The sequence below is a fragment of the Centruroides vittatus genome, unplaced genomic scaffold (assembly GCF_030686945.1).
Source record: "Centruroides vittatus isolate TY-2023 unplaced genomic scaffold, ASM3068694v2 contig_390, whole genome shotgun sequence".
NCBI lineage: Eukaryota > Metazoa > Arthropoda > Arachnida > Scorpiones > Buthidae > Centruroides > Centruroides vittatus.
In genome coordinates this window covers 975,813-1,002,766 of record NW_027122206.1, presented here as the reverse complement: position 1 = coordinate 1,002,766, position 26,954 = coordinate 975,813, and the positions used below count along the sequence as shown (strand labels likewise).

Genomic DNA, 26,954 nt, shown 5'->3' with positions numbered 1-26,954 from the left:
TTAAGAAATATATAGCCTTCCCTTATATTCGAGCCTTCTTTGAACTAATAAACAAAAATTTCGATAAAATAAATGTAACTATAAGGGATTCTTATTGTGAAATATTTTAATTAAACACACGTAAACCGGAATGGCTCGAAACCGAATAACATTACCGATTTAGCAGGTTTCCGTTACGAACGGGTCCTTTTTAATACAAAAATCGCCTCGTTTCGAAGAATATTTCCGTTTTAAACAGGTTTCGTGTTGGACAGGCTTTATTGTTTTACGCGCGACTATCCGAATATTTTCTGACTCAATTTCTTCACTCTCCAATTACCTGAAAGAATTCGTATGGTGGCTTTGCGCATTTCCCCCCTCGTATACCGCCGAAACTGTTCGAAAGCTGCAAAGTTTATGTCAAAGTTATTATATATTTATGTATGTTTTAAATTAAAGACGAGGACGAAGATTACGAGGAAGATATACAAAGAAAGATTACTGTCCTTGCAATGTGAAACCTTTACGTTTTTAATTAGCGTTGAACACTAGAAACGTTTGTACCGGTGTGACGTATGGAGGATATCGAGTGTTGGCAATAAAGGTCAGAGTGTTGGTGAAGAAGCGTATTATTACGTGAAGTTAAAAAAATATTTCTGAAGTAGGTTATTTTTATGGAAATACTCACTAAAAGTAATTAAACTAAATAGAAAATAATTTCTTTTTAAAAACGTATAAAAATAGATTAACTCTACTCTAGGTGAGTAGAATTTAACTTTTGCTATTATACTGTATTTTTTTTTTCTGACGAGAGTTACAACTTGATAAATGGAGTGGACGTGTGCGAATTTTCTAAACATTTAATAGCCAAGGACATCCACATCTTATATTCTCAATTTGTGGCTTCCTCTTTTAGTTTAGAAACAGGTTGTGAGAATGGGGACGGGTTTTATAAAAAATTGCAAGAGTTACTAACGAGCAAATTTCTTCAAAATGTCCGACTCCACTCGAAATATCATAAGTGACTCCCTATATTTCCCCATTTCTTCCACCTTTAACTACTAAGATTTAATGACATCGATCCCACTAATATACAAACCGCCTTGTCAAATATCAGAAATTATCTTGAAATAGAAGTTATTTTGCTTAAAAACGGGTGAAGAAAATCGTCTCTCCCGTATACATACATGTATACAGAAAACCCTAAATTTACTTTATTGTTTATTCAATTCTTCACATTTCAACGTGCTAGGTTCAAAAATGAATCAATCTGGAGGTTCCGATACTTTACATCTGTATAACGGGCGGAAAAATAAAAACTAATTCATTGACATAAATAAGGTAAAGTTAATGAAATTGGTAACAGACTTAATTGCAATGCACGGAAAAGTTTTTTTTTTGATATTGCCAGTTACGTCACTTATAAAGTAAACAATATAAATAATGTATAAAGATGACGGTCAGTTAATTTTTTCGTTTTTATAGCTACAGACTAGCAACATATATAAATATATATGTACAGATTAATACTAAGATAGAGCGTAAAAATGCAAAAATCGGTATAACGACGACAACGTACACTACAAATTACACTACACTCTGCCTTGCACGAGTCAAGCGCAAGTGCAGGTTTTCATATAAGAGTAAAAATAAATAAGAATTTTATTCATGTAAAAGCAGCAAAATTTTAACGTATCGCCGTCCTTGATACAAACGTAAATTACAAATACCTGCTTTGAATTAATGATGCGCTTCGGTACCTGTTACTTAAATTTTTATCGAATTGGAAAATCTACAATACCGTAACAATAAATAATTAATTTATTCGCGAAACCAGTTTTTAATTATTGCGTTTGTATAGTTCTTTATGATATTTATTTAAATATAATTAATTTTATATATTTATTTTTACTAAAATATTATTGTTTACTCTATCCGCATTTATACAGAAGAATGGGAAGAATGGAGAGGAGTCAAAAAATGACTTCGTCAAAGTTTTTATATTTAGAAACTCAGCAGTGCTTGAAGCATCGAGAAATGAATAAGAAAATTCGAAGTGATTTTTTATATGTAAGTATAATAGCGTGTTGGGCGGGGAACGTTTTTGTTCGCCTAATTTGAATTTTATAACTCCTGTTTTTTGTCGAAAATTTCTGAAATTTTGCGGAAAGTTTGTGCATGAGGGAAACTAATGCTGTTTTATTTTTGTGGCTAACGGGGCACGAAATGGGGAGACGTAGGGGACTCCTATGTCATATCTGGAGTAGGGTCGGACTTCGTAAAGATTTCACTCGTTATTAGTACTTGCAATGTATTTTCATTTATGAAACTCGCCTCTACCGTGCAAATGAAGATTCTGCAATTTTAGAGTAAATAATATTATAAACATTTTAAAGTAAAACATGGTAACAGATTGCGCCACATTCAATTTTATACTTTTTTGGATGGGAAATTTACGCAACTCGTTGCTGGATATTTACATTTTCTTATCTGTATGCTATAAGTATTCATTTTGTCATTCCTCTCTAAATTTTGACCGGCACGTGTATTGTGGCGTGTACTCATTAATCAAATTAAATGTGCAATTGATCCGTAATTAAGTCTTTCATTAGGTGAGAAATGAGACAATGCTGGAAATTTCCTGTGGAAGGTAATTTTGAATTTACGCTCCATCAGTGGACTGATAGTTTAATCCTCGCCATTTATAGTAAAATTTTCTAAATTTGATTACTTAATTCTAAGATTTTACTGTCTGTACAAACAGTCTCTAAGAGAGAAAGAGACAGCGTATATTAAATACCCGTTTAGTATAAAATATTTGCTTAAAATGCATTTTTTTCGAAAAGTTATTTCAATGCGCGGTTTTTTATTTTTTGCAGATAACTTTTGAAATAATCGCAATAGAAGCAAGTACTTTAATTACCATATTTTGTCACGCAACTCGACGATTTGCATTTGCTAGCCGAACACATTGCCCTTGGATAGTGAAAAAAACAATTATATCTTCAAAATGTTAAATACGATGTTAATTATTTCTCTTTTAATATTTAAAGAATAATCGTCTCACTTTAACACCAAGAATAATTAAAACGTCTAAAACTTACCTGGTAATTTGTATTTTAGAAAACAAATCATTTTATATAAGTTCAAAAAAGTAGTTCTCATCGAATAAGTCAGTTTTTTTAATCGGGAAACGCAATTTAATAAATTCTGTCACGAGAGTAAATGCAAGGTCACTTCCAAGTTGTTCATCGAGACAGAGAAAGCTCCGAAAATGAAGTACGAAAGGATTTTTAGTTTCTTCTTACTCTTGACGATATTCTCGTGTTACGCGAAGTGCAACAATACAAATCCCGAGGACGGCGATGATTTCGAACAAACGTCGAGGATGTTAGAAACTGCAGAGATGCGAATCAAAACCGCTTTGAAGTCTGTTTTAAAGCAGAGTCTTCCTTACCTGATGAGAATTTTTGAAGAAGTGAACGTATCTGCACCTTGCGTGAAGTCTTCCACTCTCTTCCTGAAAGACCTGATGAAACTGAAAGAGTGGCCTCTTCGAAGTAAGTAAACTTCAATGTTTTCAATTATTAGAACTTAAGGTAGGATTTATATACACAGGTATGCCTCGTATAACGCGGATGAAAGTTCCTTATAAACCGTGCCCCGGGGAACCGTTAAAAGGTATATATATAAAACTTCTACTAGAATAAAAATTAAAAACGAACTGCTGATGTCATAGAAAACATCCAATAGTGTTTAAAAAATTTTACCCACGTCAAATCGGTCCAATAGAAGTTTGGAACGATTTAATTAATTTGATAAAAAATTCCCATAAAAAACAATAGCGCAATTAATTAGCTAGTTAATAAATCGTCGTAAAAAGTTTCGCGGCAAAAATAATTCATGAAATTTGTGCAGGCCATAGATGGCTATGTATGTAAAGTAGCCCATACATTTTTGGAAGCGTTACGAAAAAAAAAGGTCCTTAAGAGACCGTTTTCTTGTAACGCTTCTGCTTGAAAGGTTTTCTCACTCATTTTCAACGTTCGTTACATTTGAACATTGAACCTAGTTTCTCCGTGCTGTAATGTAACAAGCGCTACCATTTAGAATTATTAGATCGTTATCCACACAATACCCAAAAACTTTCCATCCTCTCACATTCATACTTACATCCTTGGAGGTTCTACTTCTCTTTTAGCAAGAATACCACAACTATCATATATACTTGTCGAAATCACATTATGGTCACCGGTCCGTGCATTAAAGTTACCCAACCAAATTGAATTCGAATCGTTGACCTCAAACCTGAACAATGTATCAAAAATTTCTTGCCACCTTTGTTCCTGCATAAAAACAAAACAAACATTAAACTTCCCAAATGGTAGCAAAATATTAATCAATACAATATAACTATCTCTATAAATAATATTAAGTTTCAAAAAAGATTTCATACAAAGCAACCAACCAATTATAGGTGTGAACCGTACTGTGACTCTACTGTGAACCTCTGAGAGCATCAACGACAATACATTCTCATCTACTCTCGCCTTTAATAAACCAAGTTTCCGATAAAAAGAAAACATCATACTTCAATAAATAACACCAAAAAAACCGCGGTTTATTACCAAACCCAGCACGATTCCACGCCATGATAGAAAACACAGATGTTATTAATGGTTGCTATCAGATCGGTACCACCTTGCTCATACTTCATCAACTTTATACTGAACTTCATCTACCAATAACTTATCATAACTTAAGTGAACACTTCTTGCACCTTCTACCCTTTTTTTCTTCTTAAATACCATTAGGTTGTATCTAAATTCCCTTATACGTTTAGAGAAATCGTCATACACAGCGACACTAAGATTTCGACTCTCAAATACAGCCTTTTAAAACAGTAATTTGTCACTAAAAAAACCAAATTGACAAATCAATGGTCTGGGTTTATCTCCAACTCTCTTCTCAACCCGATGCGCGTTAACAATATGCAACGAGGATAAATTCAAAGTATTAACCGCAAAAGAATTAACAGTATCAAATATTTCTAAAGACGACTCCTCTTTCTTCTCTCGCAATCTCTGGATAACACATTATTCATCGTTCTCTGATCATCCACGGCATCCAGTCTCCTCTCAAAAGAAGTCAATTTCGTAAAAATTTTATCCGTATCCAGCGAATGCCCGACATTAATTACATCCCCTCCAACCTTTGACTCAACTTTCCCCAACCCACTTCGAAATCAATGAAGGCCTCATCTACATTCTTGATCCACTCTGTCAAGTGATCCAATCTTCTGATAAATTCATCAAGCTTACCATTCAACGAAACATGCAATCGCAATAGAAACATAACTCAGTCTGCCACATGAAAATTTGAGTCCAGTGATAAATTCGCAACATTCCCTTCACCAGAAGGATTCTCACCTCTAAACCTAGCTATTGATCTTTCAGGAACGGTTGGAGAAAAGGTCTTCCTCTTCCGAGCCTGGGACATAACTATAAACTAGACTTACCTAGGAAAAAATGACAAAACAACAGTTTAATCATTTGTTCAACAAAATCGTATAGTCTCCCACATTTTCTGATGTTCCTGATTTTTAACTTCTCCTAATGCTTCTTTAGCCGATTGATGTATACTCTGCACTATATGATTGTATTGTTCTTGTACTGTATCAAAGTTAGTTTCCTCTAATTTATCATCTAGTCGTTTCTGGTACAATAGTTGAGTACTTTCACTTTGTAAAGAGAGTAGATTATATCTTGGAATTTGTAATTCTGTCCCTTATAACTCATTATTGATACTAGTGTCAACTTTAAAGTACAGAAAATTTATTTTACTGTTAATCACATAATGATCACTTCCACAATCAATCCCGCTAAAAACTCTGACATCTTGGACTAATAGTGCAGTATTCTGTTTCACAATGATATAGTCCAATATTGATTTTGAATTTTGTCTTGATGTCGAGTGTGTTTATATATATGTGGGCGCCGGGAGGCGGACGGAGTCTCGTTCCTCCTTTTTTCGGCTCACAGGTCCGTTAGACCTGCCCACGTCAAGATGGCGGTTCTGAAGTGTTACGCGTTACGCGTTTTTAGGCGAGTGGAGGAAGTGGATGGGTCCGACGATAGAGCGGCGGAGACGATACCCGAATAAAAGACATAGCCAACGGATAATAACAACAACAAAAATTTATTTAAGCTAGCAAGATAATTACAGAAGGGGCGTGCGACGGTCGCCTCTTTCCGGATTCGCGGAGGGAGAGTTTACATAAATTCGGGTCATACCTCGTGATCCGGGTCGGTCCTCGTAGTCGACACTATTCCGTTGATTTTAGGCGGTTCCCCTCGATTGTGTCCGCACACGCACAGTCTAAAAGACAAACGTAACCGACCCCCCTTTTCTCTGTCGTCGCCTTTTTATTCTCTCGGTCACAAGTTCCAGTTTTACCAACCCGCGTTTTTCGACTCTTGTTCCTCCTGATTCATATTTTCTCTGTGGGAACCAAGTAATAAAATAATTTTATTATTAACGGCATGGTTCCGGCGGGTTCGAATTTTCACATATATCTTTATGCTAGAAATAACCATTTGTTATTTTTAATGAGTTTTGCATGCACAGTTCAATTAATCTTTCAAATTATCAATTATTGTATCCTCTCCAAAGGTCCAACTATTTGGTTCTTACGCTTTTTACCAATTCGGCCATTAAAATCACCTGCCATTACAATTTCTCTATTGTTGCCAATATTATTTATTTTAATATTTAATTTCTCAAAAAATTTATCTTTACCTAATTTATTTTAACTGTCATTTAAAGCATACATTTCCAAAATTGTAATATTTCTATCAAATAGCTTTAAATTATTTGTAATGATATTTTCATTTAATGCTTCCCAAGAAGTAACACTTTCCTTCCATTTCCTCTATATCAGAACAGAAACTGCTTTTTCTGATCCAGTATCTTTTGGCACTCCACTGTAAAAATGTAGATATTTATCCTCTATTACCACTACCTGTTCCTTCTTTTTGGTTTCTGTTAATACATAATATCCTGTTGTATTTTGTTTCATTCCGACATAATTAGTCTCTTTTTATTATTAATACTTTGCACATTCCATGTTCCTATAATCATTGTTTTTTTCCGTAGCCTTTGCTGTCGTCCCAAATATCCAGCCGGCTTATTTGTGTTGGGCTTCTGAGCTTCTACGTTTATTTATTTATTTTTTTTTTGTAGAATGGGAGAGCTGGGCCCACATCTCAACCTCCAACCTGTAGGTTGAGATTTTTAATCAAGGTTTACTTTTTTAGGAGAGTTGCTGTCACCACCTGCCAGTCCCTCCTAAAGTATTTATCTCACAAAACGTTCAAAATATTTTCAAATCGTTGGAACAAACGAACAAAAGTTTCGAATGATATGTCCGTTTGTTCCAACAGTGAGGATTTCTTTTGATAAATATGTTTGCCATGTTTTTAAAACTTGATTTACTTGTGAATCTACACTGTATTTTGTAGTAAATCTTTGGTAGTCATCGTTTCCGCTTTTTCCAATCAATTTTAAATGTACAAGTTTCGGTTATAGAGGTTTATTGTTAGCACCTACGTTTGCGGTTTCGTTTGCGCGCTATTTGTGTGGTAGTAATTAACCACGTGTATCGAAGAATCTCTGTACTGTGAATCTGCCCGAGAAAGTATAATTATTTTCTCTTTCGATTTGGTTTATCAAACACGTAATACATAAAGATAGCGTTAATTTTATGTATTTGCTTTTTTCAGTGATTGATTCTTTCGGAAAACTTCCGGCAGGAATGTTAGGAATGACACAGTGGCTAGCAGGGGATTATGACCAGTGTTTGAGCATAGAAATTCCTCAAAATGAAGAAGAAATTAGCGGTAAACGAAGTGAACAGGTTCGAGGCAAATACTGTGCCCTGACAATTGGAATAGATGAATCACTAAAACGTATTACAAAATCAATTCATAAGTTCGAAAATAATTCATTAATTAAAATAGCAAAAGAGATTGTTGTAAGTATTAAACTTTAAGAAGAAATTTTTCGATGGATTAATACAGTTTGGTGTAAGTTTGCCAGTTGAATTTATTTATACAACAAAGTTGTATATAAAATAATTCCTAAGAAATTTTCATACTGAATTAATTAATTTTTTAGAAACCAATGAAGTTCGATGACTACTTGAATGTAGATGTAGCCAAAATGAAGATGGGAATACGTTTGGATGTGTGCATTCCGAGTACATGTAGTAACGAAGACTTAAAAAACGTTGGGAATTGGAGTAAGTCGTTTGATATTTTGTAATTATACGAAATACTCTCGTAAATTCGAACACGCTTTAACCAATTCTCCTTTGGAATTGAATCAATTCTGATCGATATATTTAGCCAAATACAAAACAAAATCACACTAAAAAACCATAATAACTTTGTAAATTTATTATTTTTATATACAATGTATTTTAATGTCGATAGAAATACCGAATTCAGTATAAAAATTGTTAAAATTACAATTCAGTAACCCTTGAACTCTTTATAATAACTAGTTAGGATTAGCAAGAGTCATTTGTATAAAGTGAAAAAGTAGCTATTTTTATACTACTTTTATAAAGAAGTAGTAACTGTAATACGTGAAATGCTGACAATGACAGATTCTGTTACGACTTCGTAAAGAATTGACTGACGTCTCGTCAGACATTTCAGACGTAAATAGAGTAGAAAGTTCCTATTGAAATTCCTTGCGATGTAGGGAAGCACCGTTTTGAGAGATCGGCTTTCTTTCAAATGCTTGTCCTTCCGTTAGATAAATTCGATTTTACAATAATTTAATCTTTATCCTTCAGACAGCCGAGGGGGAAAGAAACGCATTTTGAATGCCATTTTATTTGATAAATTAAATATAATATAAGCTGTAAATTAAATTTTCATTTCCGAAAAGTTAATTTATGAACTTATATAAGTGTTTAACTACGTTCTTTATTTTTTAGTATTAGGGACAGCGGTAGACTCGAATGTCGAATATTGCAAAATCAAAGATGAACGCATTGAATACAGTAACGGGCAATTGATATCGTTGTAAGTAAATTTTTATTAAACTAATTATAATAAATTAAGAACGTCACATGTATGAACATAACTTCAACTTATTTTCCGAAATCGTGTTTTATAATTGCTTTGGCTCTCAAACACAAAAATGTGCTGCTACTAAAACACTTGGCGTTTTTTCATTTTTATTCAGTTGATACGAGTATTACTACACGTTTCGGGCTCACACTGCTCCTCATCAGCCAACTAAATATTAAAAAGGGTGTACATTAAATTTTTTAACAAAGTAACGTCATACACCGAAGCTTTTTGTACAAAAATATATCTAAATGTATAAATTCATTTGCGAGACGTCCCATTACAAACTTGAAAGGCGTACACATGTATAAAAGTAATGCAGTTTCTTACATCTGCCTAGATCAGGGCTCTCCAACTGGCGGCCCGTCAAATTAATTTTACGGCCCGCGAGTGCAGTTTACTGTGAATAAATTTGTTACTGAATTATTATTATTAATATTAAAATTATTTTACTATGTGAAAATTTAAATCTAATTTGAATTTAAAGTGTTACGTTAATGTCGCATGCTAGAATATCTATATTCTCAATTAATCTAGTCGTTTAACAACATAACAACTTTATTGTCAACTATAAAGAATTCACCAGCTCTACATGAAAGGTAACAAGCACACCTCGTGGTTCAATGGTACAAAAGCGCCCTCTCAGCGCAGAGATGTGCCCGCCGCCCTCCTATAGCCAAATTATAGCCACGACAGATTCCCTGCCTAATTTGGCCATGGATTGGGTGCGGCGTTCACATATACAAAAAATTGTCTTTGACGAACAGATTTAACTTCGGTCGGCTTAACGGTTTTGTGAAGGCGTCGGCTACGTTTTCTTCGGTCTTTATATGTTTAAGTTGAAATGTTCCTCCTTCTATCTGTTGACTTAGATATGACGCCAGTCTAATTAAATGGTTTGAGTTGTTACTCGTGTAGCCTGACTTTGCTATGGAGATCGCAGATTGGTTGTCACATAGCAATTGGATTATTCCCAATTTCCCAAACAGTTCTTCCAGAAAGAATTTAATCCAAATCCCTTTTTTGGCGCAGCTTCCTAAAGCGTATAGTTCGGCGTCGCAAGTCGAAAGAGGGGTAACGGGTTGCTGCTTCGAAGTCCAACTTAATATGTTCTTTCCTATCGAGTATACGTATCCCGTTATACTCTTTTCTGGGGGGGTTCTCCAGCTGGCGTCAGAGAGGCCCTTGACATCTAGTCTGTCTGGTGTGAAGCGCAGTCCCGTCGATTGTGTTCCGTTTAGATATCTGAGTACGCCCTTTAATGCAGTCAGGTGAATGTTTCTTGGATCTTTGGTATATTTTGAGAGCAGGGTTACTGCACACGCTATATCGGGTCTCGTGCGCGTTGCCAGGAACATCAACGAGCCTAGCATTTCTTGATATAACTTCTGATCGCACGGTTTTGAGTCGTTATATTTTTCCAGTTTAACGTCTGGATCAAGTGGGGTACTTCTTGGCTTGCAGTCTTGCATTGAGTATTTCTCTAGTATGCACTTTACGTAATTTTGTTGTTTGATTACTACCTCTCCTTTTCCTTTTATTATTTCCATGCCTAGAATATTCTTCGTGTCTGGACTTTCTTTGACCTTGAATTTTCTTCGTAGTTTTTCTAGTAGTTCCTGTAAGATCTTCCTGTCAGTAGATATAGTTATTATATCATCTACATGTATTCCCAGGATAACTTTTCTAGTGCCTAGTTTATAGATGTACACACACTTGTCAGTTTGAAAGTTCTTTGCGCCGATCTCTATTAGATATTTGTTGAGTGTTTGATACCAGATTCGGCCACTCTGCTTTAATCCATATATGGCTTGATTCAATTTGCATACTTGCCTTTGGATTTTCGTATTTTCTACGTATCCCTTGGGTTGTTCCATATATATTGTTTCGTCTAACCTTCCGTACAGATATGCCGTTTCTATGTCTAGGTGGTTGACGTCATAGTTGTGCATAGCAGCGTATATCAAAAGTCCTCTAAGACTATCCGCTTTCATAACGGGTGAGAACGTCTCGTGGAAGTCAATTCCGTACTTTTGGGAGCATCCCGTGGCTACTAGTCTGGCCTTGTATTTTGTGCATGAGGTCAAGGGGTCGAGCTTGATGTTGTATACCCATTTGCATTTTAACGGTTTTATTCCCTCTGGTAGGGTTACAGTTTCCCATACATTGTGAGCCTTTAATGATTGCATCTCTTTTTGCATGGCTTCAATCCATTTGTCCTTGCTCGGTAGGTTCATTGCTTCCTCGTAACTGTTCGGGATTATGACTTTGCTTTCTGATAACAGGACTCTGTTGTTGGGTCGATATGTTGGATCGTTTGTGTCCTCTGGTATGTCTTCTTCGACATCGGAGTCACTTAGAGGTGGTTCATAGTAAAAATTTAGAGGTGGTCTAGGTCTTTTCCCTTCAATTGGAGAGTGGGTTTCCTCTATAAGTTCATTTTGGTCGTAATCTGTCTCGATTTCGTTATCAGGATTTGTGACTTCTGTATCCTCTATGTCCTGAGCTGTAGAAGTTGAATCGGTGCCCTGTCTCTCTATATCGACTAGGGTATAGTCCTGCGTTGGATTCGCTTGTTTTTGGAGGTCTTTGCCCTTTTGGTTTTCTAGAAATTTTACATCACGTGACTCGATTACGGTCGTAGTGGTAGGGTCGAATATTCGGTAGGCTTTCCTACAGGATGAGTATCCCACAAAGATTCCTAGTTCCGCCTTTGAGTCAAGTTTACTTCTCTTCATCTTGGGAATCCAATAATATGCTTTACAGCCGAATACTTTCAAGTGTCCTACAGTGGGTTTTCTACCAGAGAACAATTCCTCGGGGGTCCTCTTCATGTCGTTCTGGGTGGGTGTCCGGTTGCGTACATAAGTGAAGCAATTCATTGCCTCAGCCCAGAAGTTTTTTGGCAGTTCCGCTTCTATTAGTAGCGCTGTGGTACCCTCGATAAGAGTTCTGTTGGCCTTTTCTGCCACGCCGTTTTGAGCAGGGGAGTAGTAATTAGTCAGTTGGTGGTTAATACCCTTATCCTTTAAAAATGTCCTTAGGTTTTCGTTAAGGAATTCTCCCCCGTTATCAGATCTGATTTGTTTGACCTTTCTCGAAGTTGCGTTTTCGACGTTTTTTATGAAGTCTATGATTTCTTCCGGCGTTTCGGATTTGGCTCTTAAGAATTTGGTGAAAAGTTTTCTTGAGTAATCGTCCACAATGGTGAGTACGTACTTTGCTCCTCCCATTGATTCATCTCTAAAGGGTCCGACTAAGTCAAGATGTAGGAGATCGAGAGGATTTTTTGATTGTTTTGTGATCACTGGCTTAAAGGGCTTCCTGGTGAACTTCGCTCGAATGCAGGTATCGCATACCGGTGTGTTGGATTGTGGTACGAGTGGGAATTTGTGTACCATCTCGTTCTTGGCTAAAATGTTCATGTAATTTCCGTTGATATGGCAGAGACGCTTATGCCAGGTCTCCCAGTCATTATGGTGGGATTTCATACTGTATTCGTGGCTGGGGGTCCTGAGTCTAACAGTGTATAGGTCTTTCCACTTCTTGCCCAACATGATGACATTTCCTCTTTCGTCAAGTATTTTACAATTCTCGGCGTCGAAGATTATCTTGATTCCTTCCTTTGCCAGTTTGTTTACAGAAATTAAATTGTTGCTCAGATCTGGGGTGTATAGTACGTCTTCAAGAAGTAATCTATTAGAGTTTTCGTCTCTTATTTCTGCGACTCCTATGCCTTCTGAGTATATGACATTATTATCGGCCATGGTGATTGTTTTTCTGTCTTCACTCATGTTCTCTAACCATTGGCGATTTGGGGTCATGTGACTGGTCGCCCCACTGTCTATGATCCAGCATGTATCTGGCTCACCGTTTGTGTTTAAAGTCATTAATCTCTGTCGGTTGTTATCCTCGTTAGCTGATTTTCCCTTTCTCTGTCGGTTATCGTCCTCTCTAGCTGAGTTTTCCCAAGCTATTTTAGAAGTTTTGAAATTTGATCTTCGGTTATCGAGATCGAAGTAGTTATCTCGTTTGTCTCTATTCCTTGCTTTGTTAATCGGGTTCAACCAACATTCAATTGCCTTGTGATTTGGTTTACGGCAGATGTAGCATAGCATTTCCCTTGTTCGAGATTTTCTTTGTGCATTGTCTTTTGGGGTTTTATAATTCGGTGGGTGATATGCTCTGTAGGCTGCGAGGTTTTCCCTCTGTTCGGGCCCATTTCTTTCTTCATATCTTTCAAAGGTTTTTCTCACATCGGAGATCTTGGGGTCCTTTAAGTTGTCGAATTGCATGGCTATTAGGTTGTACTTTTGCGGTAAACCTTTCAATAGTGCGGTGATAAATTCGTCGTCTTCTATTTGAGCTCCCATTATCCTAGCACTCTCTAGAAGTTTTTCTCCTCTTAATAGATAATCTCTCCATGTCTCGTCACGATTCATTACTAATCTCGCCACATTGTTTCTGGCCTCTATCGCTTGTTTCCTTAGGTCCCCTTCATATCTTTCTCTTAAGTGGGTCCAAATTTGTTTTGCCGTTCTACACGTTAAGATAAGGGCCACTTGTGTGTCATCCATCGCGCATGTTAAAATGCCTCTGGCCTGTGAGTCCGTTTTTTTCCATTTCGCCTCTTCGGCGGGATCCGTAGGTGGGTCGTCTATTAACAGATTTCCCAGATCTCTACTTTCTAGGATGGCCATTATACGGTACTTCCAGCTTGTGAAATTGTTACCCGTAAACTTCGGTAACTGACCATGTCCTATTTCGGCCATTCTATTCGTTATAAAGGTTCGGTTTCTAGGATAGCAAATTTAGGCTTACCGTGGCTGGTCGTTCAATCCAGTTGCATCAACGCTGGAATTTTCTTCCTGGGCCCATAACCCTTTGTTACGTTAATGTCGCATGCTAGGATATCTATGTTCTCAATTAATCTAATCGTTTAACAACATAACAACTTTATTGTCAACTATAAAGGTTTCACCAGCTCGACATGAAAGGTAACAAGCACACCTCGTGGTTCAATGGTACAAAAGCGCCCTCTCAGCGCAGAGATGTGCCCGCCGCCCTCCTATAGCCAAATTATAGCCACGACATAAAGTAGGTACTATTTAGTTTGCGTAACTTCACTTAACCTGGCTGAATACAGCAGCAATCCGTTTAACGTCTGATGATGGTTGGCTCAACGTTGGCGCCACATATTATATTTGTGGTTGGTTGTTGTTTATCTATGGTTGGCGCACGTGATGCGCACACTACCATGCGCTATTTGGTTGATTCATGCAATGGTGCGAGTGCAGTCTTGTGTAGAATTTGTTGAGGGGTGACTGTGTTATAATATTATTAACTTAATTTCATATTCATGTATTTATCAAAATAATTACTGAATATGAGTGCTACTAATAAAAGAAAAATACACCTCGAAAATCGAGAATTTCAAGATCGCTGGGAGATAGATTATTTATTTATTCTGAACAAGAATGGTAAACCACAGTGTTTGGAATGTTCTACAAATCATAGCTGTGTGTAAAGAATATAACTTGAAGCGCCATTATCTTTCCATGCATGAAAAAAAGTATCATTCGTACACGCGAGACACGAAAATACCACTAGTGAAAAAAATTAAAAAGCAGCTGGATCATCAAACGAATTATTTTAATCAAGAACCAAAATTTCAAAAAGCATCTGTAGCTGCATCGTTTAAAGTTTGTTTAGAAATAGTAAAGGCAAAGAGGCCATTTTTGGATGGAGAATTAATTAAAAAATGTGCCATAAAAATGGCTCAAGCATTTAATGACAACGAAATGGTAAGAAAATTACAAACAGTATCACTTTCTCACCAGACCGTAAGCCGACGTGTAAACGAGATTAGCATGCGTGTCACTAATAAATTAGAAAACCTAATCAACAGTTGCTGCTATTTTTCGGTAGCATTGGACGAAAGCGCAGACATTTCCGATACAAGACAAATGCTTATCTTTATAAGAACTGTAAATGAAAACTATAATTATTCGAAGAACTTTTAACATTACAATCATTACACGGAACAATAAAAGGTGAAGATATTTACAAACGATTAAAATGTGCAGTAGAGCAGTATAGCGGATTTGACAAATGCACTGCTATTGTAACCGACGATGCTAGAGCTATGACGGGGCAAAAATATTGGGCTCGCGGGACTTTTGCAAAAAGAAGGAATAACACGTCGTATGTTACACTGTATTATCCATCAGGAGGCATTATGTGGTTTATCCCTACAACTAAAAGACGTAATGGACAAGGTTTGCAAAATTACTAATTTCATTCGCGGCGGAAATCGTTCTCTTACAGACCGAAAATTTAAAACATTTTTGGATGAATTGGAAACCGAGTATGGAGATCTGCTTTTATATAGTAACGTTCGTTGGTTAAGTGCTGGAAAGTGCTCGAGGAGATTCTTTACACTTCGAAAAGAAGTTCATCTTTTCCTCATAGAAATTGCCGTCGATGAAAATTTGACAGCAAATTTAGTTGATAAAAATTTTATTTATTCGCTCGCTTTTTTAACGGACATTACAAATTATTTAAATATTTTGAATAAATCCTTGCAAGGACAAGATCAAAATGTGTGTTGCCTTTATAAATATGTTACTGGATTTAGAAACAAATTAAAATTGTTAAGGTTTAATTTGGAGCAAAATAATTTATTTCATTTTGAATCTTGCAAAGAGATCTACGAAGAAATGAAAGAATGTAATATAGAAGTGAATTTTAAAATATTTCTATAAAAATTGGATATGCTAATTACAGATTTCAATGAAAGATTTTCTCAATTTGATGAACTTAAACCGTCTATTGATTTATTTTATGATCCAATTAATATTGATATTAACTCCGTTGATCTTAAATATCAAATAGAATTATGCGACCTGCAGGCTGACCTATTTTTTACATCTCGTGGAGTAACTGGAATAGAAATATTCAAATTTTTAGATAAAGAGAAACATGAAAAATTGAGAGATTTTGGACTTCAAATTGTATCAATGTTCGGAAGTACGTATATCTGCGAGCGTGCATACTCCGATATGAAATATATAAAGTCAAAATATAGAAACAGTTTGAAAGATTCCGCTCTTGAAGATATAATTACATTTGCCGCAAGAAATATTGATGCGGACATAAAAGATATTGTTGCAAAACAATTACAGCCACAATGTTCTCATTAATATATTACGAATATTTTAAAGTTTTCTTTTTAGTATAAATAAAATATTTTTTTAAATTAACATAAACTGACTTTTCATTTATCAACCTTCTTGGCCCTCGAAATGTTTGGTGAAGAAAATATGGCCCGCGGGCTATGATAAGTTGGAGAGCGCTGGCCTAGATAAATTTTTACACTCTCTTTTACAAAATTATAATCTAACTTCATATTCTTTATATTTATAAGAAATTTACAGAGAACAACCTATCTTATTACAATTTTTGGCGTTTAAGATTTCAAAACTTTCCTTAAATTTCCTGCTATAATTATGTGTTTTGTTCTTTATGTAAAATTTTTGCATTAGTGTTATCTATGTTACAATTATTCGATAAACAATGATCGTGAAAAACGGTCTACATTAATTTGTTTTAATTTTTCTTCAACAATTTCCCATGCCATCTAGGGGTGCATATCAACAATATCTAAACCAGCGATTTTAAATGTATTTTTTATATTTAAATCCTTAATGTCTTTCAAATGCTCATCTGTACTATATATGGCGAATCTAGAATTTTGATGTTATTTAAGTCTTTGCTTTAAAAATTCTTCTAGTTTATATGCTATTGCATATTTAAAGTTTATTATGATCCTAACTTTATGGGTTTTAAGTTGAATGTTTATTTTAGATGTACGGTCATTACTGCTATTTAGGATGAGCTCCTTTTTAGTTTTAATTAATTTATTTAATTTTTGTAGTTGTGTAATTCTTTAACTCTTTGTAATTAATATTTTCATCTTTATCATTTAAATAATCTTTCTTTTTGAACTTTGAATTTCTTTTAATTACGTTTTAGCCGTCTAACTTTAATATATTTATATTTTATTACCGATCTTAATACTTTAAGATTAAGATTAAAATATTTTCTTGTTGGGATCGCCTCCATGTTGGATTTTGGGAAAGAAAGTGTTCCAAATGCTTATTTTCTTTTAGATGAATTTTGAGATAATTTAAATCGATTAAATTTTCTTGACAACTTCAGCTTAATTAAAAGTTGAACAAATTGATGATGCAATATAAAATATGAATAATATACTTTTTTGATAACCGATAATAAATTGATTAAAAATAATTTTAACCAATAATTTTATGACAGAAAATAAGTTTAACAAAGAAAATAGCCAATTAAATCTGTTTTATTTTGAATCACATTACATGATATTAAAGAGAAATTCATTTTCATCTTCAATTCATATCGTTTGTCTTGATTTCTGTATTTTCAATATTCCGGTTTAAATCACCAACTGCTTTTGCTTCTTTTTTTTTCTCTTTATTCACAGAAATGGTGAACATAATCGTGTAACGTGTTCTGCCTTTTACTATACACCCAATTCTTTTTTTACACGGTTTTGTCTGAAACGTATCGTTCCAGACAAAACCGTGTAAAAAAAGACACGAAGTACATAAGAAAAAAAGGGGATTAGTTCCATATCCTTCAACCCTGTAAAAAATAGTTAAAGTAAAATGACATTTTTCTTAGGGCCCTAAAATTTAATAAAGATATCAATAAGTTCGAATATGTATACTGTATGTACTGTATATAAATATGGCTTACCCGTATTCTTATCGATTTAAACTTTTTTTTATGTTACTTAGTCAACAGCTTATATAAGAACACGTCCAATTTTATTGAAACTAAACAAAAGACTTCTCCAACTTTTGAAATTAGTTGCAGGTGTTAATGGATTAGTCCAGTGTCACGGTGATATCATGTAAGGAACATGATTGGTCGATTTGAACTGGTAACCAGCACTGCCGATAAGAGATCGTCGGTTAAATTTGAATTCGTGGCGCATGCGTCTCAAGGACATTGGACAATCGCGGAATGTAATGAAATCGTATTGTGAAAAGAAAAAATAAAATAGTTTTATTATTAATTAATAATTTTTCTTGTTGTACTTAAGAAAATATTAAAAATTAAAAAATACAGTTCAGTATACTTAAGCTGCTATAAAAATAAATTAGAAAGGGGAATTTCCTAACTATTTTATAAATACAGTACAGTAACAGATAGAAAAAAATTTCTAAAAGATTACGGTTAATAAAAATAAATTTCTTTAAAATTTCAATCAAATAGCTTTTTTTTAATCATGCTAAATCGAATGAAATCGTATAAAAACGGAATCGTTGTTTCTCAGACCGTGTTAAATGAAAACCGTGTAAAAACGGAATTGGGTATATTTCATTCTAGATCGACCTCCAACATTTTTCCTTTCATCATTCACTGAAATAATATTTTCATTTTACCTGAATGTCTTAATAGATATCTTATTATGTTGTTTTTTTCCTTTATTTATAGTGATAAGAACGAATTTCTTTCTCTTGCTCTAATTCAAACCTGATCATTGAACGACTTTTTAGTCTAAAATGAAATCCACATTCTTTTCTAGAACATTGTGAAAGCGTGTATTTTTGTCTTATTTCTGCTCCTGTTTTCAAAAAAACAATTTTATCAAATCTTTAGATAGTGATTTTGAATGGTTCGGAAACATGGGTTTTCCGAACCAAACAAGGTCATTCTTCGAACAGATAATACGATTTTTCTTTACATTTACAGTGACATTCCTGATATTAGCATTTTTTTCAATTTTCTATAACGCCTTTTTTCACTGTGCAATTTCCGATTTCCCCCATCTTTCAAATCTTCTGTCAGATTTTATGTGGCTTCTTAGGTAACGAGTTATCCACATTGCGTAATTGTCCAGCTTTCAGTGTTATTTTACCATGTCTGTCGATTTCCTCTTAAGCAAATTATTATTTTCTGGTTGCATTTTGCCTTTATTGCATCACTAAGGTTTCTCAAAGCCTCTTGTATCTCTCGTTTTCTGTTTGCAACCAGAGCTTTGCAAACGTATTGTGTTGAAGGTTTACCTTTATAGCATTATTGTTGGTTTCCCTGTATTCCTTTATTCGGCAATTATATAAAATCAATAAAGTAAGTGATAATTTACAGTCTGTTTTTTTAATTGTATCTCTCTTTACTCGGAACTGCGTGGTATGATACCGTAAAATACCTTTACAAAACGTCACGAAACATCTGTTACATTAGACTTTATACACAACACAATTTAAAAAATTAGAATAATTTCTGTGACAAGAGCATACTAATATGTTCGTAATGAGGAAAAATTCTTTCGTGAAATTATGAGATTCTTTGTTATTTTGCACAAGGAATTGCATTTCCTGGGAAACCGTAAATTGAAGGTAAAAATCTCTTCGTTGGTATTCGTTTGGGTTTCTCAAACGGGATTCCTGGTTGTTTTTCTGATCTCGGGAAATCCCGCAAATTTCTTCAAAATTCACTTTTTTCTTATTTTACGTTAAGGTTGAGGAAATTTTGCAAATAGAAAGTATAATTAACTCATAAACTGTCAGAATAGATTTGTATTTATTAATTTTAAACCTACTTATTAGTTTTGTTTTTAATTTTTGCTCGTTATGGCACGTCACAAATGGTCAATAATCAATACGTAGCTTATTTGTGGCAGAACTCTCAAAATTCTTTACCAGTAATATCTGCAATAATTGTCCGTACGCTGTCTTAATTTTTAATTATGCGCAGTAGCTTCAATGACTGCGTAACGCCAAGTTGTGGAAATTGGGCAAGGACACAAACGAGTACGAAGTCAGCGAGTATGAAGTTTTTTTTCATAATCTGATTATTAAAGACAAAGGAACTGCCGAATTATTGGGCTATGATGTTTCTATTAAAGTAGTCGAGGTAGACAAATCGAGAATACTAGAGAACAAAAGAAGTACTACAATCTCGAAAACGAACTAGAAATCTTTCGGGATACGGGTGAAAAACACATAATATTTGTCTTCTCTTAAATGCATTAAACACGATTCCAATCGCATCAATTGAATCGGTAAAGGCAATCTCGGTAGCGAGACTTTTCATTACTAAAATAAGAATCAGATTGAGTGATCATTATTGGAGTATTGACCATTTTTGCTTTTTAAAATTTTATAAAAATTTACAATATTTTGTATTATATTTTATTTAAAAAATCAAGAATTACTTTCTAAGTTAAAAGTTTAATCTAAATTCATTTTTTTAAAAAATTTTCAACCTAATTCAAAGTTATTTTTTGTTGTTGTATGCAGTTTCCAGCAAACTTTAATAAATGTTTTCTATTTGTGAAAATTTCTACGTAATTCAAAGGTAATTTTTAATATATATCGTACATAGCATTATTAATATGATTTTCGAAGTTGCAGAACGTATTAAATTACTTTAAAAAGATATCATTTATCAGTTTATCTTATACAAAATATCATGAAATCAAATGATATATCTTAAAAATAATTAATTCTATCCCGAGAAACAGTTCACTTTTATCCCGGAATCCTGGGACAAGCAAAAGACCGGGAAATGAGAAACCCTAGTATTCGTAAGGTAAAATCTTTCTCTTAACTGCTCATGACGCGGGAGAGGTTGACGACCGTGTTCGTTTCGGAATCGAATTCAGATACCGATAGAATTTACATGTTCGTCAGTTCCCATCATTGTGTAACTTTAAACGGGAAGTTTTTGTGATTTTTGGTGGTTTAGTTCTACAATTTCTGTGAGACAAATTTCGGTGGCGATTCGGACCCATTCTAGAGCTTCACAAGTAAAAGGGCTTCATTAAGCAAGTATTTAAGACATTTATAAATAAGAGCTACATTAAAATTTCATTAAGTTATTATGTAGACAAAAATGATATTTATATTTTTTACACTCAAACAGATATAGTTACAATAATAGTTACTATTTCATAATACTAGTTACTATTTCATTGTTAAATGATGTAAAAACATTAATTATCTTAATTTAGAATTGTACTCGGCATTTTTATTGCATGGGTAGCATTGGCAACGTTAATCGAAATATTAATGAGACTTGATATCATTCCTTTAATAGCAAGTAAAGGTACGTCTTTACGATTATCAAAACAAACTTTTAACATATTTAACTACGAGAATTTTTCTATTATTATTTAAAGTTAAGGAAAGGATCTTTAATGCTTATATTTTCGAATATATTAAAAACAATTTATAAAAATAGTTTTACAATAAATAAATTTACATCAGTTAACTGCACCTAAATATTAATTTATTAATATCTGTTTTTTAGGTAAAATTTTCGAGTATATTCTCAGTGCTTCACCTTATGAATCTCTACATAAATTGTATTCGGCGAATTTTGACGAAAGTACAAAGTCGATGTGCGGGGTAAAATTTCTTCTAATAAGTATTGTGGTGTTGGGACATGTATGCGGAATAGCAGTGTTGTTTCCCACAATAGGAGGTAATATTTCTTTTACTGTAAGATATAATATTTCATACTTATAAATATTTTTGTCTCAGTGTATGCAAAAAGCTTGCCACCATGACACAATTTTAATTGTTCTATTGTTGAATTAGTCCATTGTCATAGTTAATACGGAAAATGTAATTATATTATCACTTTTAATTGACTTTTTAAAATGTATCCTCTTATGAAATAAGAAATTTCCACCTTAATCCAGTTTTTTATTCTGTTACGAACATACAATGATAGATATTTATATTTCTTTCGTTAGAAGAAATGATGACAGCCGTATTTATTCTATTAAAATTTAAGACAAAAATTATCATGTTATTAAGAATTATATACAAATAATTTTGAAATTAAAGCTTTTTATATACATATATTTTGTAAATCCTTATCTCACACCTTGTTAATTCATTGCTGCGCATCATAAATTAAGATACACAACAATCACTGTAGAGATTTTTTTATGCAGTGTCAAAAATTTAAACTAATGTTTTGCTGAATGTCACTGATTTTACAATTACTTTTTACACAGAGTAATTGAACATTAATTAATAGGCGAAACCGTATTTTCGAAAAAGAGGTAAGTTTTCTAACTCATTATGAATGCCAATAACGAGGAAAAATTTTAGTTTATATGATCCCACTAGAGAGATGACATTTGACCTTTGTATATTTTTCACGCTTCACGAAAGAGTTAAATTGAGAAAATTTTCAAATGAACATATCTGTATCACGAATACAAAAATACTTTGCAAGTATTTGCAGATTAATTTCATAAAAGTGTTGTAGGTAGAAAAAAGTAATGGACATATTACACAAACGGTAAGGCTCGTTGCAAAAAGCATCGAACACATGGCACGATCCTCCAACCAGCGGCGGCCTTAATCATTGCGAGGCTCCGGGGGCAGATCTTTGCGTGGCCCTTGTCCTTTGTGCAAAGTATGTGAATTGAAAATAGATATTTCTGATGATTGAGGAGAAATGCAAAAGTTATAAATAAATAAATTTAGAGTTTTAAAATATTATATTGGAAGATTTACAAAAGTTAACAATCATAAAGACAACAAATTATTAATGATGATAAACTAAGGTACATAAATGCGTTAAACGATATACGCAGGGATTTAAAACTGATGTTTGCGGCTTATAACTAATAGCTAACGATAAAATAATAAGTTTTAAATATCAACTTTTTTCTACTCCAGTTGTTGCGCCAGACCCCTGCAAGAGCGAGGTCCCGGAAGATTGGCCTGCTCGCCACCCTCTAAGGCCGCCACTGCCTCCAACGTATGTCGTGGCAACAAATAGAACTATCAACTGTAGGAATGGTATTCAGTATTCCGTACAGAATACTAAATACCATTCCTACAGTTTAACGGAATGACAGATTAGTATGGAGTTGTCGCAACAATTTTCCTATTTTTTTATCCTGTTTTTTATGTAAATTAATCTAAGAGACAAGTTTACATCAAACTAAGTTCTGTTTTTTATCATTCCTAATTTGAAAATTTAGCGTTTCGCTCATATTAAAGCATTCATACCTTACATAAACCGATTTTTCTTACTCTGTCAGTAAAGAGACATCAGCAATTAGTGTTCGATGAAGTTATACTAACGCTAATGCATTATATGCTCTCCGGAGGAGTACTCTGATAAGCAGGAAAAACGATAGAATTCAATGTTCGACTTCGTTGTATAAATAATATGCATTGTAGAATCTGCTTTTAAATGCAGTGAAGTATTCCTTTAAAGGATTAAGCTGCAATGAATACGGTGGTAAGTAATTGTAATTTATGGACTGCTCCGTCAAGTATAACGTAACATCGTCAGCGAGATGAAATTTTACGTTATCCATTATTAAAAGTAATCTCGGAAGTACGTTTTTCACATCGTCACAATGCTAAGGACTGGGATAATTTGGAGTTGTACAAGCCTTCCACTGCCTTATTTTTCACAATTCCGGTGGGAACCAGAATAGCTACGAGACTTACATTTTTCTCTGTATTCGCCCGTCCATCGAATACAGGAAGGAAGAGAAAGTATTAGATAGAAGACCTACCGCCTCACGGGTATTACTTCGTAATACTTATAACGTCGGTGGGTGTGCACATTTATTCCTGCGTTATCTACTGTATACAGTAATGTACAGTAATGCTGAGTTCGAAATATTGGCTATTGTCCTTTCGTAACACACACTCTTTCATTTATTATTTTTGTATCAACAGTCGAGACCACAACTTTTCCAGGCTTTTCTGGAAAATGTTTGCGACATTCATGCATCTGCAAATTGAACTTTTATTTTTTGTACAGGATATGCTTCTAGTTTGCACTCCTCCAATTGTAGAATCGTCGAATGTATTTATAGAAACTTGTGCCTAACGGAAGGTGACGGACTTAATTAAATTTTTATTAAAATGCATCATAAACAGAATTTTAGTCTCATTGAAACTTATCACTTCTCGTGTAATTGCTATAGTTTGATCAGAATCCTGAGATGGTAAGCCCATAAAGCGCTATTTTATAGTCTTATCCTATTTTTTATTCTCCGAGTTGTATCGCTTCCTTTTATTTTATTTGGCAACTACGGTACGATACAACAGAAATATTACAGAACATCACGAAACTTCTATCGTTCGAAACTTTACACATGTCACAATAAAAAATAGAATAAGTTTTCTCTAGGACAACACACTAATCTCTCCGTAATTAGGCAAAATCATTTTAGTAAATTGTGGGAATTCTCCGCTCTATTCAGCACGAGTTGAATTACCTGCCCTGCTGTATGTTAAAAGTGAGATTTTTATGATCATTCGTGCAATCTGTTCGATGGTTTCTGCGGCGTGTTTTTCCATTTTTGCAAATTGTCCATTGTTTTTTGCTACCTCGAACACTTTTAATCTGCAAATACTTGCAAAGGGTTTCTGTATTCGTGATAAAGATATGTTGGTTTGTGAAATTTCTTTGATAAACTCTGTCAAGGAATGTAAGAACATCGATGTTTTGTATATAGGAACAACCTGCCACGTTTCAAAATACTTGATTCATCCGGTTTTCAGATGTAATGTAAAATATATGTCTCCCACACAAACACAAACACATCTTTACACATACAGATACAAAGAGTACTTTCTATAAAATATTCGTTAGGGATTTCAACTCCTGAGGTTAAAAAACGTTGAGAAAAGTAAAAAACCCGGATGACCAAAATTTGACCCATCACCATACTTTTTTTAAGTTATATTTTATAATAGCAGAAAACGTTATAGCTAATAAAAAATGCCTCAACTGACAATGGAATAATAAAGGAGATATGTAACTATAGTATGAAATATTTACTAGTAGAAATATTTTTGTCGCGCAATACGGCATTGAGGCAGGAAAGGATTCCTGTGTCTCTTCTGATTCTAATTTTAATATAAAAGAAAGAAAATAAAATACAGCGTAAAAACATTAAAAATATATTCTTAATGCAATTCTCGTTTGTCGTAAACAGACTTGAGAAAATTACAAGAAGCTCGAATGAAAAGCATTTCAAACAGGAGGAAGCTGGGTTTAGAATCGATCGAGTACAACATAAAATGTTACTTCTTTACATTTCACTGCAAATTGTTCAACGAGTCTATGTTAGTAACAAAAAAACTCGAAGACAAACTTTAATATCCATATCTGCGTTGTTACTTTTAAAAGACCGAATGAAAGCAGCAGTTCAGAATAAGGTGCATAGTATTGAGGTCAGTGTCGTAGCTAGGGGGTGCTGTAGGTGCGGTCCGCACTGGCCCCCTGGAAAGCGATAGGCCCATGGAGGCCCCAAAATCGCAAGAAAAAAGATCCGAAAAATTTTTCACGACAATCAGAACAAAGCAAAATTTGGCATTTGGATGCTCGAGCTGGGGCCTCTATTACACAGGAAATCCAGCAGCTCAACTGTAATCTAGTTATACACTATATAAACCACTACACAAAAATATTTGTCCGTTTACGTAAACAAAACAAAAAAATACCTAACGCATCATTCATCAAACGAAAGAAATTGAACGTCTAAACGCAATGTTTTTAACGGAATAAATAAATTCAAAAACCAAAATTCATAGAAAAAATTACTTATTTTCATTTGGACGTTCACGATTACCATTACCGAAAAAGGACAAGTTTGCCGAAAATTTTTTCTCGGGGTCCACAAACCTGGTTCTGCATCAGGCCGGAGAACCGTAGCTACGCCACTGATTGAGGTTGTGTGTAATGCTTAATAAAGTATTTAGTTTGCTAATAAGCCTTAACGATAATGCAAAAGTTACAGTTCGCGAAATTTTATTTTTCACATTTTTCTCCCATTTCTCCAAGCTGGAATATTTCGATATCATCACGAGTTTGACAATGGCCATAAGTTTTGTTTATTTCTTGCCGGAAAGAGGAAAACGCTTGCAGTCTACACGTTTTAATCGTTTAATGCGCATCCGAAAGCTAAGATACGAGCAACATTTTAATACTGCAAAGAAAAAACATCTGTTTCAGCAGAAGTACATGAAAAAACTACAGTACTAAATACTGGTACAGGCAAGTCTCGAAGAGAAAGTGGAGTCTTCTATAGAAATTTAATAACAAATCACTTTAGTAATTTTTATTAGTCCTTTGAAAGTACACAATGTAAGTTATTTTTCTACGTATACTCTACTCTTTTCAAAACAATTTCTCCAGTAGAAAAAAACAACAATAGCACGTTTCTGAAAAAGTTCTCCACGTAATGATTTGAAAAAGTTCATAACTGCATATTTAACTTCATTAACATGTGAAAAACGTACGTCACCAAAATGTTTTTTAAGACATCTACGAAGGTACAATGTGATTTTGTCATACCATTATAGCTAGCTTAATGTTTATCATGCAGTATGAAAACTTGAATTATCATGCAGCACTGGATGGAGCCGTTCTGTGTATAGTGCAAACATAATACTCTGTGATTTGTATCTTTTTGAGCATCTTAAGAAACATCTCGATGTTTACAATTCTGAGGTAATGGCAGGGTTAAAAATGCAATTAGTTATGTAGGGGCTAAATTTCGACAGGTACAATCCGAAGTGATTTCTTTAGCAGATCGCTCGTGTTTTGCGTTGACTTATTCCGTCGATCCAATCCATTAAAAAAAGGAGTAATATTCATTGGAGAAAAATTTACATTACTTATTTGGCAAAAATTTAACAAATATCCTTGTTGAAGAAAATCAATAATCAAATTGGCAAACCTACAATGAATTTTTGTGAAAGCAACGGATAAAATTTGGAAAAATAGCAGCAATGA

The 26,954-nt window shown here is 34.1% G+C and overlaps 1 protein-coding gene across 1 annotated transcript in view; it reads left to right on the top strand.

The window, feature by feature from the left end:
- Nucleotides 1–3,202: 3,202 nt before the first annotated feature.
- LOC136975843 (nose resistant to fluoxetine protein 6-like) overlaps nt 3,203–26,954 on the top strand; it is a 28,148-nt gene continuing 4,396 nt past the window's right edge. Inside the window, exons 1-6 of the mRNA XM_067270985.1 lie at nt 3,203–3,539; nt 7,761–8,011; nt 8,155–8,278; nt 8,984–9,071; nt 21,178–21,272; nt 21,477–21,650. Coding sequence (XP_067127086.1) covers nt 3,254–3,539; nt 7,761–8,011; nt 8,155–8,278; nt 8,984–9,071; nt 21,178–21,272; nt 21,477–21,650 — 1,018 coding nt within the window. The 5' untranslated portion in view covers nt 3,203–3,253. The remainder of the gene's footprint in view (nt 3,540–7,760; nt 8,012–8,154; nt 8,279–8,983; nt 9,072–21,177; nt 21,273–21,476; nt 21,651–26,954) is intronic.